The 26,933-nt window shown below is 42.3% G+C and overlaps 1 protein-coding gene across 2 annotated transcripts in view; it reads left to right on the top strand.

Annotated features, from left to right (window-relative positions):
- The window catches only part of CACNA1S (calcium voltage-gated channel subunit alpha1 S), a 211,924-nt gene that overhangs the window by 50,177 nt on the left and 134,814 nt on the right, over positions 1-26,933 (top strand). For both annotated transcript variants that reach the window (XM_068269453.1, XM_068269454.1), the window contains 2 exons: positions 19,121-19,332; positions 23,252-23,357. In XM_068269453.1, the coding sequence (XP_068125554.1) occupies positions 19,178-19,332; positions 23,252-23,357 (261 nt within the window). In that variant the 5' untranslated portion in view covers positions 19,121-19,177. The remainder of the gene's footprint in view (positions 1-19,120; positions 19,333-23,251; positions 23,358-26,933) is intronic.

The raw sequence follows: 26,933 nt of genomic DNA, 5'->3' as shown, positions 1-26,933 counted from the left end.
GACACCTCCTGTTCCTCAGAGAGGCCTCTCTGCAGTCCAGTCAGGGGCTCTATCCCTTAGGAGTCCTTTGGCTGCAGTATAGTCTGATTCCCAGTATTGCAGGGAATCACTGGCTCGCAGGTTATCTCTATCCCCTTTCCTAGGAGATAGTTCACACACAGCCAAGGGCCACCTGCTCCTCAGGTGGTCCATGCTCATTGTTATCTGCGTCTCCCGCCCCACGGGAGACAGCCTACTGTTGCACCAAAACACTTACACTTTATCAGGTGTCCAGAGGTTAGTCATACTTGTATTATTGGTGATTCTGCAGATCATCAATAATCGGTTATATATCTGTATTGTTGGTGATACTGCAGATCACCAATAATCAGATTCTCTCTGTGTGCTGACACCAATCATTACATAAGTATAGTACATTTAAGGATACGATGACTATAGAAAGGTAGTCCTATGGTGAGCAGCACATGCTTAAACCTTAATCAAGGAAACATGAACTCCATGGGTTATACGTAAATGCCATTTATAAGCTAAAGTTTCCTGTGCAGCAGAAAGCTCAGCCACTTTAGTGACACTAGGACTGATATGTACATTGACCAGATTATTCTGGGTCCAACCTGGGACAGAGGGGGGGGGGGAGGGGCCTAGGGGTGTGTGTTTGCAGCGCGCCGAAAAATGGGCATGGCCATGACATTGTATGGGCTGAGCGTAACCGTAACCCCAAAGCAGCAAATATAGCCAACTATGACCACTAAATAATAAATGCAGCAACAGTTACCCCAGACACCAGAAAATACACGCAAAGTGGGCAGCATTTTTACCAGAAAATAAATGCAATTTGGGCAACATTTCAGTGGAAATGAAACGCAATTTGGGCAACATTTCAGCAGAAAACAAATGAATTTTGGGTAACATTTCAGCAAAAAACAAACGCAATTTGGGCAACATTTCAGCAGAAAACAAACACAATTTGGGCAACATTTCAGCAGAAAATACACGCAATGGGGCAACATTTCAGCAGAAAATGAACGCAATTTGGCCAACATTTCAGCAGAAAATACACGCAATTTGGGCAACATTTCAGCAGAAAATACACACAATTTGGGCAACATTTCACCTGCAAAAAAAAAATTTACTCACCTGACAGAAGTCTCGTTTCCCGGCTGGCCTCTGGCGCGCAGCTCCCCCGGAGATCTTGCTCCTCCAATCTCCCACGTTGAATGGAATAGCAGGGCTACGGGAAGATGGTGCCCGAAGCCCTGTACTGGAGACACAAATAGTCTCCAGTACAGGGCTTCGGACGCCCTCTTCCCGTAGCCCTGCTCTGCCTGCCAGAAGACTATGCAGGCTGGAGCGGGGCTGCGGGCTATGAACTGGCGCGGCATCTATTAGACGCCACGGCCAGTTAATGCAATGGACGGTGGCCAGAGTGACGAGGCCGGGACGTCCAGCGTCTAAAAGCGGGACGTTTCCCGGGACATAGCACAGCCTGGGACAGGGGACCCCGAATCCGGGACGCATCCCGGCTAAAGCGGGACGTCTGGTCACCGTATGATATGTCACTTGGCCAGTCAAAGCATCAATCTGAGTTAGTCTCATGCCAAAGTAATGTGATGGTACTAATCCATTTTGGATTCGCTGATACAAGCTTAGACGAATATTAATTGTATGATGGAGTGCCTGCAACAAATGCAAAATAGGAGAAGCCAGCCACATGCATTGTCAAGTCTTGCAGCTATGTAGAAGAGGTGACGAGTGGCTTGGGAGAATGCTCAAATGTGGGATAAGTGGTGTGTGGATTTGAAATGGATGATAAAAACAAAAATTACTGTTTGAGGCTTTCATGTCGCAGACATCCTGATATCTCAAGGAGAAATCGTTTGTAATATCAAAATGTCTGAAAACTCACAATGTTAATGTAACATGAATGCGTAGCACAAAACCATGAGAACAAGGAATTATTAGGAACTAGAGATGGCCCGAACTGTTTGCCTGCGAACGGTTTCCGGCGAACTTCCGTGGTTCGCGTTCGTGGAGAACCACAAACTTTTCTGGAACTTCGATTCGCTCCCATAGTGCATCATTAGAGTCAACTTTGACCCTCTACATCACAGTCAGCAGGCACATTGGGCTTGATTCACAAAAGAGTGCTAACTGTTAGCACGGCCGTTTTCCAACCAATCAGGCTACACTCCATGCGGGAGCCACTTCCCCCCTTATAAAAGGCAGGCAGCGTCAGGCAATGGACTCACTCGTGTGCCTGCAGTAATTAGAGAAGGGAGAGCTGCTGCAGACTCTCATAGGGAAAGCTTAGTTAGGCTCTTGTAGGCTTGTTAGCTTGCTCCTTGCTGATTCTTATTGCTAAAAAAGCAACCCTTAACAGCTCTTTTGAGAGCTAATCTTGTTCTTGTGATCCATTTTTTTTTGTGTGGCCCACTTACATTATATACAGCCCTGTCAGTCAGTCGCAGCTGGCCTTTGGTATAATTCCTACTGTGCCACTGGCAGGCCCAGCACATTCAGTGACTACCTGTGTGTGTGTGACAGACAGCTGCAGATTTGTAATCCCATCCCAATCACTGCACCTGTTCACTGTTCAGTGCACCTACCTACCTACCTACGTGAGCGCACGCATTGTTAATACCACCAGTCATTGCACCTGTTCATGGCGGTACCTGTGTGTGTGTGTGACAGGTGCACATTTGTAATACCCATCACTGCATATACCTACCTGTTGTGTTCAGTGCACCCACCTACCTACGTGAGCCCATGTAGTTTGATATTTAATACCACCAATCACTTTACCGTTCACGGTACATGTGTGTGACAGGTGCACATTTGTAATACCCATTACTGCATATACCTACCTGTTGTGTTCAGTGCACCTACCTACCTACGTGAGCGCACGCAGTGTGATATTTAATACCACCAGTCACTGTACCTGTTCACGGTACGTGTGTGTGACAGGTGCACATTTGTAATACCCATCACTGCATATACCTACGTCAGTGCACGTAGTGTGATATACCACTCCGTGCATACCTGTTAACTGCGCCTGTGTGACTGCACATTGTATTAGTCAAGTCAGTGCATACCTTTCACTTCATCCCCCCAATATGGACAAAACAAAAGGCAGAGCCAGAGGCATGCCACCTGGAAGGTCTGTTTGAGGTCGCGCTGTCATGATTTCATGCAGCCCTCGACCAAAGTACAGTGTTTAGAAGGAGGCACGTGCCATCAACCTCCAATATTGTCAGGACGTAGTTGATTATTTAACACAGAACACCTCATCTTTCTTAGCTTCCGCACGGAAGCGTGACATATCTTCCGCCTCCTGCTCTGATTCTGGAACCCCACTTAACACTCAGATGGCTGCCACCACCAAAGTGCCATCACCCCAGGGCTCAGCGGTGTGGAAATTTTATTGTGTGACTGCCTCAGATGAGAGCAATGCCATCTGTACTCTCTGCCACAAAGACCAAGACCAGCATAGGGACAACTACTTTACGAAGGCACATGATTACAAAGCACAAACTGCAATGGGATGACCACTTGAGGAAAAGCAGCACACAAAAGCAAAGCCACACACCGCAGTGGAATATACCAGGCCGCAATTTTTTCTCAAAAAAGGCGATACCTTAACTGTACCATGATGTTGAAAGGCAAGTGGTGACATCTCTGGCACACAGCGTTGGGTCAAGGGTCCATCTGACCATGGATGCCTGGTCTGCAAAGCACGCTCAGGCCTGCCCGAAGACTAAGTCAGTCCCCACACACAGCATCTCTGCCTGCACGCCGTGTGACTGCCTGCCCCAAGACTAAGTTGCTCCCCACACAGCATCTCTGCCCGCAGGCCAGTTGACTGCCTTCTCCGCCACCACCAACAGGGTCCAGGACTCCAGGTGGATTCCTGAATTTTTAAGGCCGATGCTAGTAGCGGCCGCTATAATAATTTTTCTGGTGCGTGTACATGCTTGCCTAATTTTTCTGACTGCACTGCAGCTGCAACAACAAAACAAAAGGCATGTACATGTGCCAATTCCCCTTCGTGATCATTACCTTGCCACGGTGAAGGAGCTTGCGTATCACAATGACGCAATGACCGCTGGCTATATGAGTGTCTTGGGGGGTGGCACACCCACGATAATAAGGTTATTGCTTCATTGTGGACAGACCAAATTTGATCAGCTGGACAGTCACTGTTCTGTAATTCAGCTACCTCAGCCCAGCGACCATATGGGCTGGAAAGCCACCATCACCTGCACTCTCGTCATGGTGCGCACCAGTCCAGCACGGCTGTCACTACACAAAAAGCTGTTTGCAGTCACTGCATACCTTTCGCTGCATCTTTGACTGCACATTGTATTATACCTGGCAGTCAGTGCATACCTTTCACTTGAATGGATGGCAGACTTGCCCTCCATAACAAATTCTCGTTAAAGGATGTAAAGTTGATTCATCTCATATACAGCAGTGCCTCGAAAGTCCTCCTGTATTGTTATTTTTGGTCACTGCCTCGGGACATGCATGCCATGCCTGCTACCTTTCTTGGATGTGTGGTAGCCGTTCCTGCTCCTATGCCCACTGCGAGCCTGCTGCCTTCCTTGGATATGTGGTGGTAGCCGTTCTTGCTCCTTTGCCCACAGCGTGCCTGCTGCCTTCCTTGGATGTGTGGTGGTGGTAGCCTTTTCTTAGGCTCCCACTCCGGACCGGTATCGAACCAGGATTCCCCGGCCATTAACCGTGGTCACCATGGTACTGAGAAAGTACCATCGAAAGTTTCACACAGTTGAATGAATGGCAGACTTGCCCTCCACAATACTTTCTTGGCATATGCTTTCAATTTGGTTCGTCTTGCGCTGGGTCAAGAGTCCATCTGACCACAGATGCCTGGTCTGCAAAGCACGGTCAGGGCAGGGACATTACTTATACAGCAAATAGGTCCTTACTTGGATGTGTGGTGGTGGTAGCAGGTTCTCAGGCTCCCACTCCGGACCGGAATCGAACCCTGATTCCCTGGCCATTACCCGTGGTCACAATGGCAAACTTGCCCTCCATAACAGATTCTCGTTACAGGTACTGAACAGCCAGCAGAAAATGTAATTTAAAAAAAAAAAGATGTAAGCTTTAACAATGGTAGAGAAAGAACCATCGAAAGTTGATAAGGCAGTCAGACATTACCTGATATCACTGAGGAAGAGCAATCTCACCATGGTGCGCACCAGTCCAGCACGGCCGTCACAACACAAACAGCTGTTTGCGGTGCGTTACACAGTGAGTTTGGTATGTCAGTGTGAAGCAGTACTCTAATTACACTCCCTGATTGATGTATACACATGCATGATGTTCTAAAGCACTTTAGGCCTGCAATTTAGTATTCAATGTGATTTCTGCCCTTAAAATGCTGCTGTGCGTCAAATCCAGATTTTTCCCCCTGACTTTTGGCATCTATCCCACTCATCCATGCAAAAACTCAGATGTTAGACCCCTTGAAACATCTTTTCCATTACTTTTCTGGCCAGCATAAGTGTTTCTAGTTTTCAAAGTTCGCCTCCCCATTGAAGTCTATAGCGGTCCGCGAAAGTTCACGCCAACCAAATCTTTGTGGAAGTTCGTGTTCCCGGTTCGCGAACCGAAAATTGTAGGTTCGGGCCATCTCTATTAATAACCAAAGGAGATAGCCCTCAGTATTTATTGGCTCTTTGCAATCCCAGACCTAGCATCGGCAAAATATGAAAAAGGTGAACCATAGGGATGGTGCTGGCAGTATGCAAGAGACTATAACATGGTAGTAAGGCATGCACTTGAAGAATGAGGCTAGAGAGGAGGGTGTTGGCCATATGTACAATGCATTTCCAAGCTCAATTCCGTGGCCTGAAAATTATTTACATGGAGTTTGTATGCTCTCACTATGTTTGCATGGGCACTCTGGTTTCCTCTCATATCTCAAATTATACTGATAAGTTAATTGATTCTCCACCAAAATTGGCTTTAGACTATAGCAGGGACATAATATTCAAGTTTCATACCCACGGCAAGGTTTTTGCCGAGATTTTTTGAGACAAATTATTATTTTTGTGATATTGTGTACCATCGTTTAATGAAAATTTGTTAAACGATGTTAAAAGTCAGACAACTATGCGCAACGATTGTTCAAATTGAACAACCGTCATGATGGATCACTGAATGACTAATCGTTCAGATTCTCAATGCAAATTATGTTCAAATTACCACAATTATTTTTGGAAGATTGATCAGGGAATGATCGTTTGTCGCATTGTCACCACCGGAGACTACCTGACCCATCTTCCTGTGGGTACTCCTCTTAAAAGTGTACAGTAGGGATAAGACTGTGATCTCTTCTTAGGGACAGTTAGTGATATGACTAGAAACTCTATAAAGTGCTGTGGAATATGTCTGAAAAATACAAATACATACTACTACTAATAATAATAGAGCGTTAAAGGAATAAGAATATTGTGGGACACAAGGCTTCCACTTGTGAAAGCCTTGATTGTCTTTGAAGATAAGTAATATTCTATTTGGGATGACAAGTCTACAAGATGAGGTTGCTACAGAGATTCAGTCACACTACTATATTGTCTATTCTATTTCAGATAATGCTTAGTTATATACCTTTAGAATTAAAAGTAATTTAATGGACCACTATTGTGAAAAAGTAAAATTTTAAATACATGTGTACACATTCTATACCAAGTATATTCAGGAAATATGTTAATAATCGCTCACACATATGGATGCGCAGTTCAAATTTCACCTATAGTACGCTTCTAATTTTATTATAAAAAGTATATTTCAGATGAAATATACTGAATTCATACTGTGATACAAGGGATGTGCTCCCGTATTTGTCATGTTTTGCTTTTGGAGTTCTTCCTGTGTAGTGCCCTTTCATATAGATCTCCATAAACAACATAGAAACAATCAGATTTTTAAGAAGAACTGAACTGTGTTAAAATGTCACATGAGAGGTTAAGAAAGGGTGGACCACTCTATCTGTATTTTTGTGGCCTAACATCTGCTAAAGTGCTGTAGACTTTTTTGTCAATGTTCAAGGTGCCTTTCAATTCTGGATATCATTTCCACCTTCTTTGCACCTTTAAATTTAGTATATGAGCAAATCAGAGGTTGTGTAAGTTTCTCGTAGTGTAGTGAAAGGATGATGATGAACTGCTGTTGCCGACCTATTTTTCTTATTGCAGAAAGTTGAGGACAACAGCAATCTATGGGGTGTATTCACTAATGTAATGAAAATATAATTAGTTCACCACTGAGGGGCCAGAGCAATTTTCACATTTCAGCACTCTTCCCTTTCATTCACTAATAACTTTATCACTACTTATCACAACCAAATGATCTATATCTTGTTTTTTTTACCACCAATTAGGCTGTCTTTGACTGGTACATTTCCCAAGAAATATTTGACTCTAAATGCATTCAAACGGTAAAAATAATAAAAAAATCATTATTTCTTTTTTTTTTTCCGGCCATTATAGTTTGAAAATAAAACATGCTACTGTGAATAAAAACCGCACATTGTATTTGCCCATTTGTCCCGGTTATAAATTATGTCCCTAGTACAATTTATGGCAACAATATTTTATTTGGATATAAAGGTGTATTATTTCAATTTTGTGTCCCTTTCTAATTACAAGCCTTTACTTGCAAACATAACAGTATCCTTATGACATACATATAAAAAAGCTGAGTCCTTAACCACTTGAGGACCCAGCCTTTACCCCCCCCCCCCCCCCTTAAGGACCAGCGCTGTTTTTTCAGATCTGTGCTGGGTGGGCTCTACAGCCCCCAGCACAGATCAAATGACAGGCAGAGCGACCAGATCGCCCCCTTTTTTCCCCACTAGGGGGATGATGTGCTGTGGGGGTCTGATCGCTCCTGCATGCTGTGGGTGGCGGGGGGGGGCACCTCAAAGCCCCCTCCACCGCAAGATTCCCCCTCTCCCTCTTCTCCCTCCCTGCCCGAGAGATCTGGGGCTGCACAGGAACGGATCTGTCCTGTGTAGCCTCTAACAGGCTCCCCGCTGTCATGTGACAGCGATCCCTGGCCGCTCATTGGCCGGGGATCGCTGATCAACTACAACGCTGCTACTGTAGCAGCGTTGTAAAAATGTAAACAAAGCGGATTATTTCCGCTTGTGTTTACATTTAGCCTGCGATCTGCGATCGGCAGCCCGCAGGCTATTCACGGAGCCCCCCGCCGTGAAATGACAGGAAACAGCCGCTCGCGCGAGTGGCTGTTTCCTGATTAATTAGCCTGCAGCCGGCGACGCAGATCTGCGTCGCTGGTCCTGCAGCTGCCACTTTGCCGACGCGCGGTATGAGTGCGCGGTCGGCAAGTGGTTAAGGTAACTATTTATGTACTTTTTTAACTTTCGTTTTTTATTATTTTCTAGTTATAACAGTAGAGAAAAAGTTAGCATTGTCCAAGTTACAGGGATGATAACAGCAAGTTACACCACTATTTATGTATTTTTATGTCATTTTTTTATTTTAATGAGGGATTTTGTATTTTAATTGAATTTAATGTATTGGGGTGTAAATTACTATTTGGCCCCTAGATGTCACCCCAGTTTATTCCTCCTGTGTACTGGGTACACAGAGGAAATAATGCATATATGTTTAACTTTCACTTTTATCAATGACCACCGGCATCTCTTTGAAGCCAGTGTTCCCATTCACTGATTAGCGTACCAATGGGCAGCAAATGAGAACGTGCACTTGGAGGACAATCGCAGCGTGCGATTAATATATACGTCCCTGGTAATTCAGGTGAAGTCTGTCAGGGCGTAGATAATACTGCACGTGGTAACAGTAACTAGTTAAATGTTAAAAATGAATATCGATGAAATCCTCAACAATATGGGCAGCTTACAAAGCCTTCACTAGAGGTATTTTGATTAGGCAGGGTTCGATCCAGAAGAGGGAGAGACTTTCTAAAATTACCAAGTTACTTGAACTGATTCGAAGCCAGGAGAAGCTACACAAGCAGAACCCTTCTTGCCAGATAGAAAGACAGCTCTTCCAATCACGATACGACCTTCAGGTATTGTTGCAGGCTAAATATAAGTCTAATATTCACAAAGCCAAACTAAATTCATACTTTCAAGGCAACAAGGCCGGAGCTTACCTAGCTAAATACATAAAGCAAAAACAAGTCAAAGCCAAAATACACTCGCTACTGAACCCAGCGACGAAACAGATGGTATACAATCCCAAGCAGATAGCAGATCTTTTCTGCGACTATTACTCCAAGTTATATTATATTAATACCCCCCAGCCCACAGATGAGACTATTACCTCCTTTTTGGACTCTATCAACTTACCAACGTTGAACACATCTCAACTAGACCGGTTAAATCCATTCACTGTGGAGGAAATTACCAAAACAATTAGGTCCTTGAAACGAAACAAGGCTCCAGGGCCTGATGGGTTTAGCGGAGAGTTTTTCCTAGCTTTGAATCACATCATCTCCCCTCTTCTGGCGGACCTTTTTTATGAATTCGCCCATACGGGCTCAATCCCTGCAGAATATCTGGAAGCCACGATTACTGTGATTACTGTGATTCCCAAACAAGGGAAGGATCCAACTATTACATCTAACTATAGACCCATTTCCCTATTGAACTCTGATGTTAAATTATACGCGAAATTGATAGCCAATAGGCTCATGGAAATCACCCCGACACTGCTCGCGCAAGACCAGGTGGGTTTCACCAGAGGCCATCAGGCATCTGACGCCACTAGGCGCATGTTGAATGTACTGAGACACATTGAGCTCTGTCGGACGCCTTCACTGCTACTGACACTGGACGCGGAGAAGGCGTTCGACAGAGTTCACTGGCGCTTTCTCAAAGCCACGCTAGACAAATTTGGTTTTACGGGAACTGTTAGGTCAGCAACTATGGCTCTGTATACCGCTCCATCCGCCCGAGTTAATGCAGCAGGCTTTATCTCCAAATACTTCACCATAACTAATGGAACAAGACAGGGCTGCCCACTATCCCCGATACTATTCGTTTTATTAATGGAGACAATTGCCCAAAAAATTAGATCCAACTCAGCTATTTCAGGCATAGAGACTGGGGGCCTCAAACATGTAATTAGCATGTTCGCAGATGACGTTGCTTTAATCCTAACAAACTCAGCCTCGTCTCTACCCGCCCTCCTACAAGACCTTCAAAGCTTTTCCGCGGCCTCGCTATACAAACTAAATCAAACAAAATCCTTTGTTTTGGGCCTAAATATCTCCCATCAGTTAAAAATGTCCCTCTTACAGTCTTTCCCATTCCCTTGGGAGGATGGAGCGGAAACTTATTTGGGCATACAACTAGCCAGACAAGCAACTAATTTGTTTAAACTAAACTATGTACCTCTATTGGAGGCAATACGGAAAGAATGCTCAGCCATGTCCAATCTTTGGCTGTCCTAGTCAGGACGGATTGCAGCCTTTAACCTCCTTGCCGGTTATCCCGAGCTCAGCTCGGAGTAACCTGCGCAGGAGGATATCTCAGGCCCCGCTGGGCCGATTTGCATAATTTTTTTTTTGTTACAAGCAGCTAGCACTTTGCTAGCTGCTTGTAACTTCCGATCGCCGCCGCTCGCCGCCGATCCGCCGCAATCCGCCGCGCCGAGTCGCTCCCCCCCGCCCCAGAGCCCTGCGCTGCCTGGCCAATCAGTGCCAGGCAGCGTTGAGGGGCGGATCGGGATTCCCTATGACGTCCCGACGTCCATGACGTCGGTGACGTCATCCCGCCCCGTCGCCATGGCGACCGGGGAAGCCCTGCAGGAAATCCCGTTCTCAACGGGATTCCCTGCATACTCTGATCGCCGAAGGCAATCGGAGTGGGTGGGGGGATGCCGCCGCTTAGCGGCTATAATGTAGCGAGCCCTTGGCTCGCTACATGATTTAAAAAAAAAAAAAAAAATGTGCGGCGCTGCCTCCTTGCCGGATTTTTTAGACCGGCAAGGAGGTTAAGCAATTTCTTCTACCTAAGATACTCTATGGGCTCGATTCACAAAGCGGTGCAAAGTGTTTGCACGCGAGTGAAAACCCCTTTATCACGCCTAAACTCAGTTTAGGCATGATAAGAAGAAACTCGCGCGAATTTTCCGCGAAGCTCCCATTAAGCCCTATGGGACTTTGCGCGCGCACGTACGCGTACGCGCGGTAGCTTCGCGCGAATTAGAGCACAAAGCGGTGATACCTTTGCTAGTGCAAAGGTTATCACGCCTAAAGTCTTTTAGGCGTGATAACTGAGTTATCACCGCTTTGTGAATCAAGGCCCATGTATTCCGCACGGTACATCTGCTGATTCCCAATTCCTGGTTTACGGATATAAGGAAATGTGTCAATACCTTTATATGGAAAGGGAAGAAAATTCGCACCTCATTCCAGATAATGACTTTAGCTAAGACAGCAGGAGGGATGGGTCTCCCTAATCTAGAGGCGTACCATAGGGCCTCAATCTTGGACACCATAAGACATTGGTGGACACCGACATCGCTGAAACCCTGGGTGATCTTTGAATCCCATGCACTAAACACTGCATTCAGACCTCTCTTAACCAGTATTCTAATGGGAGCAAAAACTCCACCTTCCTCTTACCCAACCATACAAGCTACACTCAAAGCTTGGGAGCAATTTGTAAAACACCCTCCCCCCGGGAGAATCAATCCCCATTAATACCTCAATTTCAGTTCTCGAACACTTTACACAAGATTTAGACCTTAAGATGTGGGAAAAAGCAGGGATAGTCCATCTACACAATCTCTTCGACAATAATCACCTCAAAACATTCCTCAGTCTTACCAAACAGTTTCCCTTGCCTTATTCCCAATTATTTACATATCATAGAATTTTTCATTTGATCAAAACAAAGGGCCTATCTACCCCCCGGCTACAAGCTAAAATCGCCACCATGCTAAACGGTAAGGGCCTTTCTAAAAGTAATACGGCTGTTTGGTATAAAACACTGAACACAACGCAATCCTCTCCACTCCAACGTTACTCTGTGGTTTGGACACCAGACCTGAGCTGCAACATAACAACTGAACAATTACTCCTAGCCAACAGGACCACACTGTCTATTTCCAAATGCAATACACATTGGGAAACCTCAAGAAAAATTCTATTTAGGTGGCACTTGACCCCTAGACAAGTAGCCGCCTTTTCACCCGACTCCTCCCACCTGTGCTGGAAATGCAATACTGACATTGGTACATACAAGCATATGTTGTGGGACTGCCCCATAGTGACTCGCCTTTGGTGCAGCGTAGAAGCTCTAGTTAAGCGGACTGTATGGCATAGGTTCTCACTCACTTCGAAGCTAGCTCTACTCTTCATAGGTGCTGGTGAGCTGCCTGAGAAATATAGATATCTTATATGTCACCTTATATTTAGTGCCCAACACCTAATTCTCCTAAATTGGAAATCAACAGAAGAGATATCCCTCTCCCATCTGCTAAACAATACTAAACTCAACTTAAATATGGAACTCAGGATCAGAAGCAGGCTAGGTATAAATAAAGAACATTACTCTATTCCCGCAGCTTGGCAACATCCAAGTGACTGTATACCCACAGACCATATCATGTGATCTTGACCTGCCCCCCTGGTTAGACTACACCCACATAACAAGTGACCACTCTAACTCCAATTAATAGACTGCCACACCCCACAAGTGAGAGGAGAATAGATAGAATAGATAGTTCGTTAGTTATAGTTAGTCAGTTATAGTTATAGGAAGAGTCATAGTAATAGCTATAGCTATAGGTATAGCTATAGCCACAGTTATAGTCAGTGGATATAAGCTGAGCCAGGTCCATGAGCACTATCATCAGTACTTTACCCCTCTTGGACCTACCCGCAATGATACGTAGGCAAACTTATTTAATACACATTATAACTCTGTAATAATCTATGATGCCACACTGAATGCATGAAAGACAGTTCGTATAGCCTTTATCTGTGATGTCGGCTTCGGCCACCTGATGACATCAGAGACATATATATGAAACGGAGATGACGTTGGATACCTACAAGGTTATGTAAATTCCAATGATCATCACCCAAACTGGAGATTACCTAACTGTTTATTAACAATTTATGTTGTTATATACTCAAGCTTTATTTGTATATCTGCAATGTGTTCAATAAAAAACTTTATTGATGAAAAAAAAATGAATATCGATTCTCTATTTCCACATACAATATTCCTGAAGATGATAAACATAAATATTTTAGAATTCGCAAGTTTTTAAACAAATATTATTCTGACCCCATTCCCCTTATTCCACAAATTAGCAGATTATTAGATCCAGACAGAAATTATACCAAAGGAACATCTGTGTTTTATAGATCCCTTTTAGACATGGATGATAATATACCCCAATGGCAGCTCAAGAAATGGCAGGAGTTTCTTCAAATTGATATTGATCAAGAAGAATAGGAAAAAGCATTCAGATCTTTGAAAAGATCCTCTCATTGTGTTTCTCACCATGAGACTCTAATTAAATTAACTTGGCAATGGTATATGACACCAGATAAAATATCAAAGTTTGATAATAAGGTATCTCCATTATGTTGGAGGAATTGTAACCAAATAGGCTCAATATCTCATGTATTTTGGTCTTGCCCTAAAATTCAGAAATTATGGGAAGAGATAGAAAATTTTCTAAAACGATTGCCAATGACATTAACGCAGATCCCCCCAGGTATGGCTTTATTCCATCTACAAACAATGGACTTGCCCCCTAGGGAAAGGTTAATCTATAACCACACCTTTATTGTCACCAAAATGCTCATAGTAGCAAATTGGAAATTACCAATTATATCAACACTGAAAGAAATACTTAAAAGAGTAGATTCAAATCTTAAAGCTGAAAAATCATGGGCTATCAGATGTGGAAACATACAGGCTTTTCTAAACAAGGCAAGTCTATGGCCTTCCATCTATCCAGAGTCCAAACTATTAGAGATCTAATTATTACTGCAATAACTCTCACAAGTAACTATACAAACTATGTTTTCTCATAAATTCTGTAGTTCTATGGCCCCAGCTATTCTAATAATAGGAACAATTCCACTACATCAGCAGTAGGTCCTGTTGGACATTTGTAGTTTAGTTTTTAGTTTTAGTTAAAGGGATACTGTAGGGGGGTCGGGGGAAAATGAGCTGAACTTACCCGGGGCTTCTAATGGTCCCCCGCAGACATCCTGTGTTGGCGCAGCCACTCACCGATGCTTCGGCCCCGCCTCCAGTTCACTTCTGGAATGTCTGACTTTAAAGTCAGAAAACCACTGCGCCTGCACACCCGTGTCCTCGCTCCCGCTGATGTCACCAGGAGTGTACTGTGCAGACACAGACCATACTGAGCCTGCGCCGTGCGCTCTTGATGACATCAGCGGGATCGAGGACACGGCAACGCAGGCGCAGTGGTTTTCAGACTTTAAAGTCTGAAATTCCAGAAGTGAACCGGAGGCGGGGCCGGAGCATCGGTGAGTGGCTGCGCCAACACAGGATGTCTGCGGGGGACCGTTAGAAGCCCCGGGTAAGTTCAACTCATTTTCCCCTGACCCCCCTACAGTATCCCTTTAAGGTTTAAATAAATATAGCTATACATCAGCAAATAATTTTATTTGAAACCATAATGGCATATTCACAATAATCTGATATTGATATATTGTCATATTTCTGCTATTCATGAGAAATCAGCAAGTTGATATTAATCCACCATTTCACAAGTTGTTACACTTCATAAGAACATCACCTATTTACTCAAGAAATTTAATAAGGCAATATACCTTGATTTTTCTAATAGAAATCTGATTACTATTTATGCACTAATGATGCATAGTGTTCAAAAGTTCTTATTATTTATAGAAGAAAAGTCAGTTATATTACTTAGTTTTAAAAATACAATATAGTATTATTATCATTGAAGACTATCCTGGAATCTCAGTAGGGAGGTTTCAGTCCCCCATTTTCCAGGAAATATATCTCCAGGTTAAGTGTTAATATTTAAAGAGACACTGAAGCGAAAAAAAAATAATGATATTATGATTTGTATGTGTAGTACAGCTAAGAACAAAAACATTAAGATCAGATACATCAGTCTAATTGTTTCCAGTTCAGGAAGAGTTGAGAAACTCCAGTTGTTATCTCTATGCAAAAAAGCTATTAAGCTCTCCGACTAACTTAAGCTGGCCATACACTGGCCCGATTTACCGCCGTTTCGACAGAAGATTCGATCACTGGGATCGAATCTGCTGCCAATCGTTCGCGTTACATGCCGAATTTCGATTCATTTCGTCCGATCCCGTCGATCGCGCCGTGCGGAAAATTACCGTCTATCGCCCGCGGGTGAAGAGCGCATCGCTAGCGGCGTTCGAGTGCCTGACGACCGACGCAATAGAGCCCGCATACATTACCTGCTCCACCGGCGCGACTGCCCCCGCTCGTCTCCGCTCTTCTCCGCTCTGGTCTCCGGCATGCCTTCACTTATTCCTGCGTGGCAGGAAGTTTAAACAGTAGAGGGCGCTCTACTGTTTAAACTTCCTGCCGGGCAGGAAGAAGTGAAGCATGCTGGAGCCGGAGACCAGAGCGGAGACGGAGAAGAGCGGAGAGAGACCCGGGAGTCGCGCCGGCGGAGCAGGTAATGTATGCGGCGGGGGGGGGGGAGCGGCAGCAGCAGCAGCAGCACCACCACAACAACAGATTGTGAACGGTTTCAGGCTGAAATCGGTTCACAATCTGTTTGCAGTAAAGGTAGCCATACGATCCCTCTCTGATCAGATTCGATCAGATAGGGATCTGTCTGTTGGTCGAATCTGATGGCAAATCGACCAGTGTATGGCCACCTTTAGTTGTGGAGAGGGCTGTTATCTGACTTTTATTATCTCAACTGTAATTGAACTGTTTACTTTTCCTCTGCTAGAGGAGAGTTCATTGCTTCACAGACTGCTCTGAAAGACTCATTTTGAATGCTGAGTGTTGTGTAATCTGCACATATTATAGAGTGATGCAATGTTAGAAAAAACACTATATACCTGAAAATAAAAATATGAGAATATTTTCTTTGCTGCTAATCTTCTAGTAATTATTCATAGTACACAACCAATTCATTATATCATATATTTTTTTTCGCTTCAGTGTCTCTTTAATTGTATTTTATTGAAAATGTTTTGGACACATTTTGAAAAATGTATAAGTGTATAGATGAAGATCATGTTACACTATACACTGTAATTATTCAATTAGTCCTTGATATTTTATTCCTTTGATGTAATTTTGATGTTGACGTTATTAAGATATGTCATTGAAATGACTGTATTATAATTTAAAAAAAAATTCAATAAAAAATATTAAAACCTAAAGCACTTGATAGCTGCAGCCACTAAGGGTGCTAAGTAGGTCATCCTTGGACATTAGGGAGTCTTGCCCAAATTCTCCTTACTAAATAGGTACTGGTTCCAACCAGTTTTCTACACCTGGCCCCATATGCAATTCACTTTTTATTCTGAGTTTTCTCCTAGGAGGTAATTTTTTTATTTTTCTTTGTAATAGTAAAAGTACCAAAAAGTAGGTAAAAATGCACTATCAAAATTAGTTAGTTGAGTATTTTCTTGCTTTCTGTTGGCTTTAATGGTATTTTATTGACAAGTTTAAAATTATCACATAGGAGAAAATTTAGGAGAAAAAGTTAGGGTAGAGCGCATGTTTAAAGGTATCGAAGGTTGGAGAGTGATAGCTAAGAGTAGGGAATCTACTCATATCGCCGCTGAAGGAAGAAGAGACTCACCACTCGCCACCTGCTGTCTGGAGATGGTATTGCAACCTTACAAGGGAGAATGTAAATTCAAAGGATGTCCACAAAGCCTCCTTATGGCTGCCAGCTTCCATCTAGAATTAAACAAATAAATACAATATTAGAATAAGATCCTCTAAATACTCTTTGGCAGACACAGCAGCAACATAGGACTACAAGTCACTATAATTCAATTATCATAAACAAGGCAACAGATCAATTCTCTATTCATCCCTCCCCTCCCCAAAGTACCCAATCTGCGGATCCAGCCTTGCTTCTTTAGTCAACAACATCTTATTTCTATCCCCTCTCCTAGTCCTCATATTAACCTCCTCAGCGGTATGGACGAATATATCCGTCCATCACCGCCGGAGGTCGCCGCTCAGGCCCTGCTGGGCCGATTTTTACAAAATAAAAAGCAGCACACGCAGCCGGCACTTTGCCAGCCGCGTGTGCTGCCTGATCGCCGCCGCTCTGTGGCGATCCGCCGCGAGCAGCGGCAAAAGAGGGTCCCCCCAGCCGCCCGAGCCCTGCGCAGCCGGAACAAAAGTTCCGGCCAGCGCTAAGGGCTGGATCGGAGGCGGCTGACGTCAGGACGTCGGCTGACGTCCATGACGTCACTCCGCTCGTCGCTATGCAACGATGTAAGCAAAACAAGGAAGGCCGCTCGTTGCGGCCTTCCTTGTTTATTCTGGGCGCCGGAGGCGATCGGAAGAACGCCTCCGGAGCGCCCTCTAGTGGGCTTTCATGCAGCCAACTTTCAGTTGGCTGCATGAAACAGTTTTTTTTTTTTTATTTAAAAAAAAACCCTCCCGCAGCCTCCCTGGCGATCTTAATAGAACGCCAGGGAGGTTAAAGGGGACTTGGTCAAGAGTGGTCTAGACCACTCAAGCCTTGAAAGATAGGATATCGTCCCATAAAACAGCGATAAGAAATGGTGAGGAAGATCAAGCAGTCTCTTGTCATTTTAAACAATTTGGACACTCGGTGGCACAGTTAAGAGTTCAGATAATTGACCAAGTCCCCTTTAATATGAGGGGAGGGGATAGAAATGAGATGTTGTTGACCAAAGAAGCAAGGTGGATCCGCAGATTGGGTACTTTGGGGAGGGGAGGGATGAATAGAGAATTGATCTGTTGCCTTGTTTATGATAATTGAATTATAGTGACTTGTAGTCCTACGTTGCTGCTGTGTCTGCCAAAAAGTATTTAGAGGATCTTATTCTAATATTGTATTTATTTGTTTAATTCTAGATGGAAGCTGGCAGCCATAAGGAGGCTTTGTTGACATCCTTTGATTTTACATTTTCCCTTGTAAGGTTGCAATACCATCTCCAGACAGCAGGTGGTGAGTCTCTTCTTCCTTCAGCAGCGATATGAGTAGATTCCCTACTCTTAGCCTCATTAAATTGATATGGACGCGTATACCTTGTGGCTTGGTAGCCATGGTTATGCGTATAGCGTCGCTATGGGGATGTAGCGTATATAATATGCGCCATCCTAGTGACGCTTGCGGACATGCGACTTAGTTTGTACGCATGATGGATGCGTCTGATTGGACGCATGGAAAGGGGAAGTGATGCATATGGATGTTGTGGACGTGAAGCTGCGGCGGGGGGGCGGAGACCATACACGAACCATCTGCTAAACGGAGGTTGGTAAGTAGGCAGTCTGTGAACATAGGTGGTTGCATAATACTCCCCATATTCTCTTAATGAGAGGGAGGGGATAATATAGGAGGAATAGGCTATGCTATGATGCACCAAAAGGGAGTGGTGTAATTTAAATATTAGGTGAGGCTGTTCCCCATCAGGTCCACTGGATATCCACTTCTTACTGATTGGCTGTTGGTGTTTAAATCTGATTGGCTGGATATGGATAAAGGGGGTATATAAGTGTGTTGGTTTTAAACATAATGATTTGTAATGCTGAACAGCTTGAGAAAGGTCGCATGACCGAAACAGCAGGGCTGTCGCTGCTACAGATTACTTTTACCCAATCTTTGATGGAATAAAAGAGCTTTAAATACAATTTGGTGGTGCCGACTCTACTGTGGATTGTTTAGTGGAGTACTGAAGTGCGGAGTACTGAGAGTCAAGGCACACCAAGCTTTCCATTCCTGAGTGCTTGCTTCACACTGGAAAGATTGACTACCTCTATGTGGAAGCAGCTGACAGGTGTACATTTTTGAGTTTTAACTACTACATGTAAAGTTAATTTTATAAAATGCTAAACTTATAATAAAATAATTGTATCTAATTTTAATGTGCACAACAGGAACTGACTGAAAAAATAAAGGAAACTTAATTAACACGACAACCTGACAGTATAAGGATGGATGTGACAAAAGCAGCAGGAGAAGAGTGCCCACAAGAGAAAAAAAAAAGGAGACCCTTGGTGCCGCCTCCCCCACGTCCTCCTCGGACATTATTCTGCCTCGGACTCCAAAACAAATTTAGGAAAGCTTGCATAAACATTGTGGAATGGAAGTATCCTTTGTCAAGTCTGTTACAATATTCATTATAAATATTCCAATATAAAAATTCCAGTATTGTTTATTATTTCATCAATGTGGGCCATGTCCCGATCATCACTGAATTCATGCAACAGAGGAATTTTGGAAATACTTCAACATCCATTTATTGCATGTTTGGCTGGAGCTTTGTTAAATGATAAAACTGGTTTATGTTGAGCTTGCTGGAGTTTTGTGTACCGTTGCCTAAGCTGCTCTCCTAGATCCACAGAAAATCTGGGCATGAACTTTTTATGTTTCCTGGAGCTGTAGTTATAAATTCACTGCTAGAAAACACAAATGAAAGTGTTAACCAATTGTTTTAATTTATTTTTTTTAGCTTTTTTTCCCTTACATTTTGGGTCAAAGGAGAACTCAATAAAGATTAATTTAAATAAGTACCGAATAAGAAAAAAAAAATGTAATTTATGAAGTACTGTGCAAAAGTCATGAAAAATATGCACTGAAGCAAGGATGCTTTCTAAATTACCGTAATGACATAAATTTCCAAAGAAATATAAAGCAGCGTCAAATGGGTATTTTCTGCTCTAAACAAGACAAATAACTTTTATATTGTGAATTTTTCTACTGGGAGACTCAGGCCCCACTGACACTTAAAAGTGCAAAAGGTTTTGGAGGAGTGATTTACCGCGATTACATGCGGAAAAATCACTGGACACTGCAATGATTTTTCCGCAACCGCGTTCAGCGCTTCTATAGCACTAAAACGTGATCGTCGGGAAATCGCCTGAAAATGGTGCAGGCTACGCGTTTGCTTTTGACACTTTGCGTTAATCGCCGGTAATTAACACAAATCGCCTCAAATAAGAACGGGCCCTTAGGGTATCATAGCGCTAGCGCTTGAGCGTTTTGCCGAAATCGCCAGCAAAACGCTCTAGTGTCAATGGGGCCTTAAAGTGCTTGAGCTGCAGCCACTAGGGTGCACTCAGTAGGCAGTAGCAGTGTTAGGGAGTCTAGCCCAAGGATGCCTTACTGACTAGGTGCTGGCTTATGGAATAGGAAGAGCCAAGATTTGAACCCAGGTCTCCTGTGTCAGAGGCAGAGCTCTTAACCATTACACTGTCCAGACAATTCCAGATTACTCTCTCAGAGTAAAGGTGGCCATGCACTCATTAGATTTGCAGCAGATAGATCATCAGATAGATTTGTGATCTATCTGATGTGTTTAGGAACATTTTTTACTACAGATTTCCAATAGATTTCAGTATAAAATCTGTTGAAAATCGATCTGATGGCATTTTTTTGCCATCAGATTTCCATTAGGTCCAATGCAAAATGATAAGCAATCTCAACAGATCAACCTAGACTTTCCAGCATGTCAGATCGATTGAAATCGGATTGGATTTCAATCAATCGATCGGTCAAAAATCGTCTCAGTGTATGGGACCCTTAACTTCTCAAGTTTTCATTGTTTAAGGAAATTCCTAGACAAGTACAACATTAGCCAACAATCTGGCTGTTTAACACTACTATGCAGATGTTAGTTGTTTAAAGGAGCCCATACACTGGTTGAATTCAGCCATCGATATGATTAAAACTGGGATTAGGTGTTAACCGAGTTAACACAATACAGTACATTTTCAAAGGTGCTGAATGTGCTCAGTGGAAAACAAGCAAGGATGGTTTTCAGTGATCTTTCAAAGCAAATCAGAAGAGTGTTGTCAAATAAATTGCTATAGATTATAGAATTTGGGGGATACAATAAACAATATAATGTAGGAAAATGTACAAAGAGAATTAAAAGTAGCTTCAACTGCACAACAGTTGAGGGCATCATCTGTCAAAATGACACTTAGGCAAATAACATGTTTTTTTTATAAAGGGGAAGAAGCCAGAAACCTGGAGCTATCATGCTCTGATCTGAATTTTTCAAAAAAAAAAAAAAAAAAAAGTAGCATGGTGAATATATAAATGAAATTATACTAAATTCAAAAATGTGAGACTTTTCATTAAAAAAAACATCCTATCTTCTTGACTCTGAGCAGGCAAAAATAGTTCAAAATCTATGAATTGTACTTTACATATAAAGTATTGTGTATGTAGATGATGAATCAGTGTCAGTTTGCAATTAAATTGGAACTACAGTCAATACTTTGAGAAGGAGCTTACATGAATATGTCAAAGACAATGGCCTCAATTCACTAAGCTTATCTCCTGTCTTTAATAACGTTTCTAGAGTGGTCACCATGGTGATGAGGCATGTCTTATTCAGGAAACATTTTACCTCAGGCAAACCTAAAGTTAACTCTTCTGTCTTTAAGTTAACTCTTCAATCCTTAAAATAACTCCACAGTTAAAGACAGGCTGTTTATTAACTGCGTGTGAAAATAACTACAGAGGAGGTTAATTAACTACAGAGGAGGTAAATTAACTACAGAGGAGGTAACTTAACCAGTTCAGCCTTCAGTCGTTTTCACTTTATGCATCCGAGCAATGTTCACCTCCCATTCCTTAGCCTATAACTTTATCACTACTTATCACAATGAACTGATCTATATCTTGTTTTTTCCGCCACCAATTAGGCTTTCTTTGGGGGGTACATTTTGCTAAGAGCTACCTTACTGTAAATGCATTTTAACAGTAAGAATAAGAACAAAAATGAAAAAATTCATTATTTGTCAGTTTTCGGCCATTATAGTTTTAAAATAAAACATGCCTCCATAATTAAAACCCACGTATTGTATTTGCCCATTTGTCACGGTTATTTCACCGTTTAAATTATGTCCCTATCACAATGTATCGCGACAATATTTTATTTGGAAATAAAAGAGCATTTTTTCCGTTTGCATCCATCACTATTTACAAGCTTATGAAAAAAAATAGAGAGAAATATTTCATCTTTACATAGATATTTAAAAAGTTTAGACCCTTAGGTAAATATTTATGTGTGTTTTTTTTTATAGTAATGTTTTTGTTTTTTTTTATTAAACATTTTATGTGGGCATTTTTGAGAGGGTGGGATATAAATAGTGTTTTATTTGGGGAAATATTTGTGTATTGTAATGTTTTTTTACTTTTACTTGTAGTTTTACTTTTTGGCCACAAGATGGCAATCTTGAGTTTGTTTACATGACGTCACTCTAAGCGTACAATGTACGCTTAGAGGGGCATAGCTTCAGAAAAAGCGTAGCTTCCGAGAGAAGCTGTCGCTTTTTCAGCGGGGAAGAGGAATCAGTGATCGGGCACCATAGCCCGATACATTGATTCCTGGACCTGGGCTACCGAATCCGCGGCCGGGAGTGCGCGTGCACGAGCGCGATCGGCCGCGGGAGAGCGCGGACGCGCACGTGGCCTCCTGGATGTAGGTACTACGTCCTAGAGGCATAAATAGTTAAGGAATGAAGAGATAAGATAACTCTCTCACTGTGTGGAGGTATGTTTTCTCTTGCCTTATTATCTCCAACATGATCTTAGTGAATTGAGGCCAATGTGAAAAAAGCAGTGTAGTGTTTACAAACTGAATTAGATATTACATTATTATGCAAGATGACAGCTTCTAGTACTAGCTTTATGTACTTTTCACACAGAAAGCTGTTACTTTGGGCGAAATATAAATTAGACTGTCTTAAAAGACAGTCAGTGAAGTTGTGGGAGACAGGTTTTTTATGTTATGCTAGACTGTAGTTCTGCTTTAACACTGTCCAAAAGGTATATTGATATCTTTTAGTTCACTTGTTTTATGTAATATTCCTTGTTTTCCATATGAACACCATGCACATGCTAAATATATGCACATTCCTCTTCTGAAATGTTTTAGGCTTTCTATGCTCGGATGTTAGCTCACCATTAGGTGAGTGAAGAAAAGGTATATTGTGTATATTATTGTTTATTTGCTGCAATAGTGTATGCTATTTCCTTTAACACTAGCCTGTCAGACCTTTCGAGATGATCATTCTGCTGACCATATTTTCCAACTGTGTGGCTTTAGCAATCTTCTTGCCCATGCCAGAGGATGACACCAATTCCACCAATACTGTCTTGGTAACAATACTTGCACCATTCAACTTTTATTTAGTATTATAAGAGATCATGGCCCATATGCAATTCACTTTTTCAAGTTTTCTCCTAGGAAATGATTTTTAATCTTCTGTTCAAAATAATTTTTCAACACTTTGCAAATAAAAACATTTTTAAAAGTAGGTATAAAAGTACTATCAAAAGTATTCAGTGTATTTTCTTGCTTCCTGGTGGCTTAAAAAGAATTGTATGGACAAGGTGTAAAAACATCAACCCAGAGAAAACTCAGGAGAAAAGGTGAATTGCATATGGCCCAAGATATCTAAAAGATGTACTGTAATTACATGTATGCAGATCTGGGTCATGCATTTTGAATATATGTTGGAAAGAGTACTGGTAGCCTGCTGCCTTTGATGTAGGATTTGAGCCCTTTACCAGGGTTCAAATTTCAGCTCAAGCCAGTATGTAAAACAGTTAGGAGTCGTTGGGCAAGACTCCACAATTATCCTGGTCACCCATGGAGTGGGCCCTAAGTGGCTGCAGCCCTGAAGCGCTTTGAGTCCGCTAGGAGAAGAGCTCAATATAAATATCCTGTCTAATGCTTGTAGTGACCTATGAAAAAGTACCAGCTTTATTCAGCAATAGACTGTTATGAACTGTTAACTCTAATTAAGTGCCAGGATGCAGACATTTAGCTGGTCTCCCCTATGGATGCGCCTGTTGCGGTTAGCTGCATGCCTCATCATGTAATAATTAAGAATGCACCCTACCCAAAGTACCACAGCTATCAGCAGTGATGGTCATGTGTAGGAAAACTCATGAAGAAGCATGTGATTTGTTTGATCAGGTGATGGATGTAAGTCTCTGATGGGCTAGTCATGGTCATGTGCTAAAAGCAGCATGTGATCACAGCAAAACAGAGCTTTGCAAATCTATCAGCTGATCAAACAAATCACATGTTTCTCCATGAGTTCTCCTAGACATGACCATCACTAGCTATCAGTTGTCTATTAGTTTGAATCTGACTTAAGGGGCAATATAGACATGTGTATGAATGACAATAACTAGGAAGAAGGCCACATTGCAAACTCTTGTGAAGGAAAGTAAAGACTAGTTAAAGAGGAACTCCAGTGAAAATAATGTAATAAAAAAGTTCTTCATTTTTACAATAATTATGTATAAATGATTTAGTCAGTGTTTGCCCATTGTAAATTATTTTAAATCCCTGATTTACATTCTGACATTTATCACATGGTGACATTTTTACGGCTGGCAGGTGATGTAGCTGCTGCTTGCTTTTTTTGGCAGTTGGAAACAGCTGTAAACAGCTATTTCCCACAATGCAGCAAGGTTCACAGACAGGAAACTGCCAGGAGTACCACGGTCCTCAGAGTTTCTTGTGGGAGGGGTTTCACCGCAATATCAGTTATACAGCGCCCTGATGGTCTGTTTGTGAAAAGGAATATATTTCTCATGTAAAAGGGGGTATCAGCTACTGATTGGGATAAAGTTCAATTCTTGGTCGGAGTTTCTCTTTAAATAGGAAAAAAAAAGGATCCAAATGGCAATTTACAATCCATCTTTAGGCAGCAATAACAAATTATCATGCACTCACACTACTTAGAGCAGAATAATTTTCTACATGTAATAAAAATTCCTGTTATGTATGTGACTACTTCACCTCACATTTCTGGGCCACTTATATACTGTATAGCTATATGGTGCATGTCTTTCCCATGTGTTCCCCATAGAGATGAACATGGGAATACACATTTTTTTTCCTGCTATTAGTTGGCAAACTTTGAAGCTTAGGAGAACTTATTTGCATCTCCTTGACCATCTCTACTGCTAATCATTTGCTTCTATTATGTTAACCCACTGGCCTAAAACGAGGATCCAGATCAGGTGATCCAACTAAAGTTTGACCACACTTCCAGGATATGGCAGGCGGCGAATAAAATTATTCCCTCCCTCAGTAGAGAATTCCACACCCCCCTCTGACACAATCCCCAGTTACCTGAACTAAACCATTTAGATAACACTAACCTCTGGTCTACCAAAGGTATCCAATACTTAGGCCAAATTCTTCACAACACCAATTTCATTCCTTATCAAACCCTCCAAGGACACTTTGATCTTCCTCCCATATGCCAATACATGTACATGCAACTTCAACATGCCATCAAAGCACAATTTCCTTCTGGCCTGCCCTTAACCAATACTTCCCTGATCATGGAGACTCTCAAAGATGGCCCTATGAAACACCATATAGGCATAGTATACTCCCTGTTATTGGAGTATCGCTCTGCCCACACAATAAAGGAATCTTTATCCAAGTGGACACGAATTGGGGTTCAACTGGACGAGGAGGAATGTGAGGATTGCCTCTCTACTCCTAAACAGATCTCTCCATGTGTTAGTGAGCGCCTCACACAAATTTATACCCTACACCAAAGTTACTTAACTCCCTCCCAACTTCTAAAATTCTCCCCCTCTGCATCAGCGTTGTGCCCTAAATGCCAAGCATTAAACCCTTCCTTTCTCTACCTCATTTGGCAATGCCCACCCATTGCAGACTTCTGGAAGCAAGTCACGAATTTTCTGCACGATTTAATGGGGTCCCCAGTAGACCCAGACATCAAAACTTGTATACTTAATCTCCTACATGAAGATACACCGAAATTTGATAAAATTTTGATTATGGAATCCTTATTTGCGGCCAAACAATGTATCACCTTCAGGTGGCTATCCCCAATCCTCCCTACACTGGAAGCCTGGAAATCCAGAGTCCGCAAACACTTACCTTTTAAAAAACTGGTTTATTCCCATAGAAAATGTCCCAACAAATTCCACCAAGTTTGGGACAAATGGTTAAACTCTTGACCTCACACTTCTAAGTTCACACAAAACCCGTTGTGTCTATGGGTTATATGTTACCCCAGGTAATGTCAGAAGTTTTTTTCGAATTAGACTTGGTTTTTGTTACCTTGAACTACTCTAACTTAATGTGAAGACCACCTACGTTGTACACTGTGTAATATATCTCTTTCTTGATTGCCAATACTTAATCCGTATAAATTCTTCCCTGTCTGTATACTTGTACCTGTATTTTATATTGTACCAACCTTTTCTATCAATAAACACCTTTGGTTGATGAAAAAAAAAAAAGTTTGACCACACTAACTGCAGGCTCGTTTCAGGTGTGTGAGTTAGACACTACAGAAGCCAAAACATCGCCAGAACAGCCAGGAAATAAATATGGTAGCTCCCATAGCCTTCTCGCTACAGGGTCAAATTGTTCAGAATGGCTGTTTCTGGATCCAGGACACAGTGGTCAAGGCCTGTAGTGCCCTCTAGTGAACGTTTCTAATAATGTCCAAGTCAAAAATGTATAAGGACATATGGATTAATTCAGTTACATTGCAAAAAGGTGGGTTAACTTATGCAAATGTTACCAGTGGGTCCCTCAGCTTGCAGAACATATAATTAAGGAAAGCAGCATGGCTGTGCATTGCTTGCTGAGCATATTTGTTCAGTGATGTCAGCTTAAGTTATGTACATACAGCTATGTACAAAACCTCATGATTGCTATTTGTGGAA

Source organism: Hyperolius riggenbachi, chromosome 2 (genome assembly GCF_040937935.1).
Source record: "Hyperolius riggenbachi isolate aHypRig1 chromosome 2, aHypRig1.pri, whole genome shotgun sequence".
NCBI classification, from domain to species: Eukaryota; Metazoa; Chordata; class Amphibia; order Anura; family Hyperoliidae; genus Hyperolius; species Hyperolius riggenbachi.
This window is presented reverse-complemented; position numbering and strand designations above follow the sequence as displayed.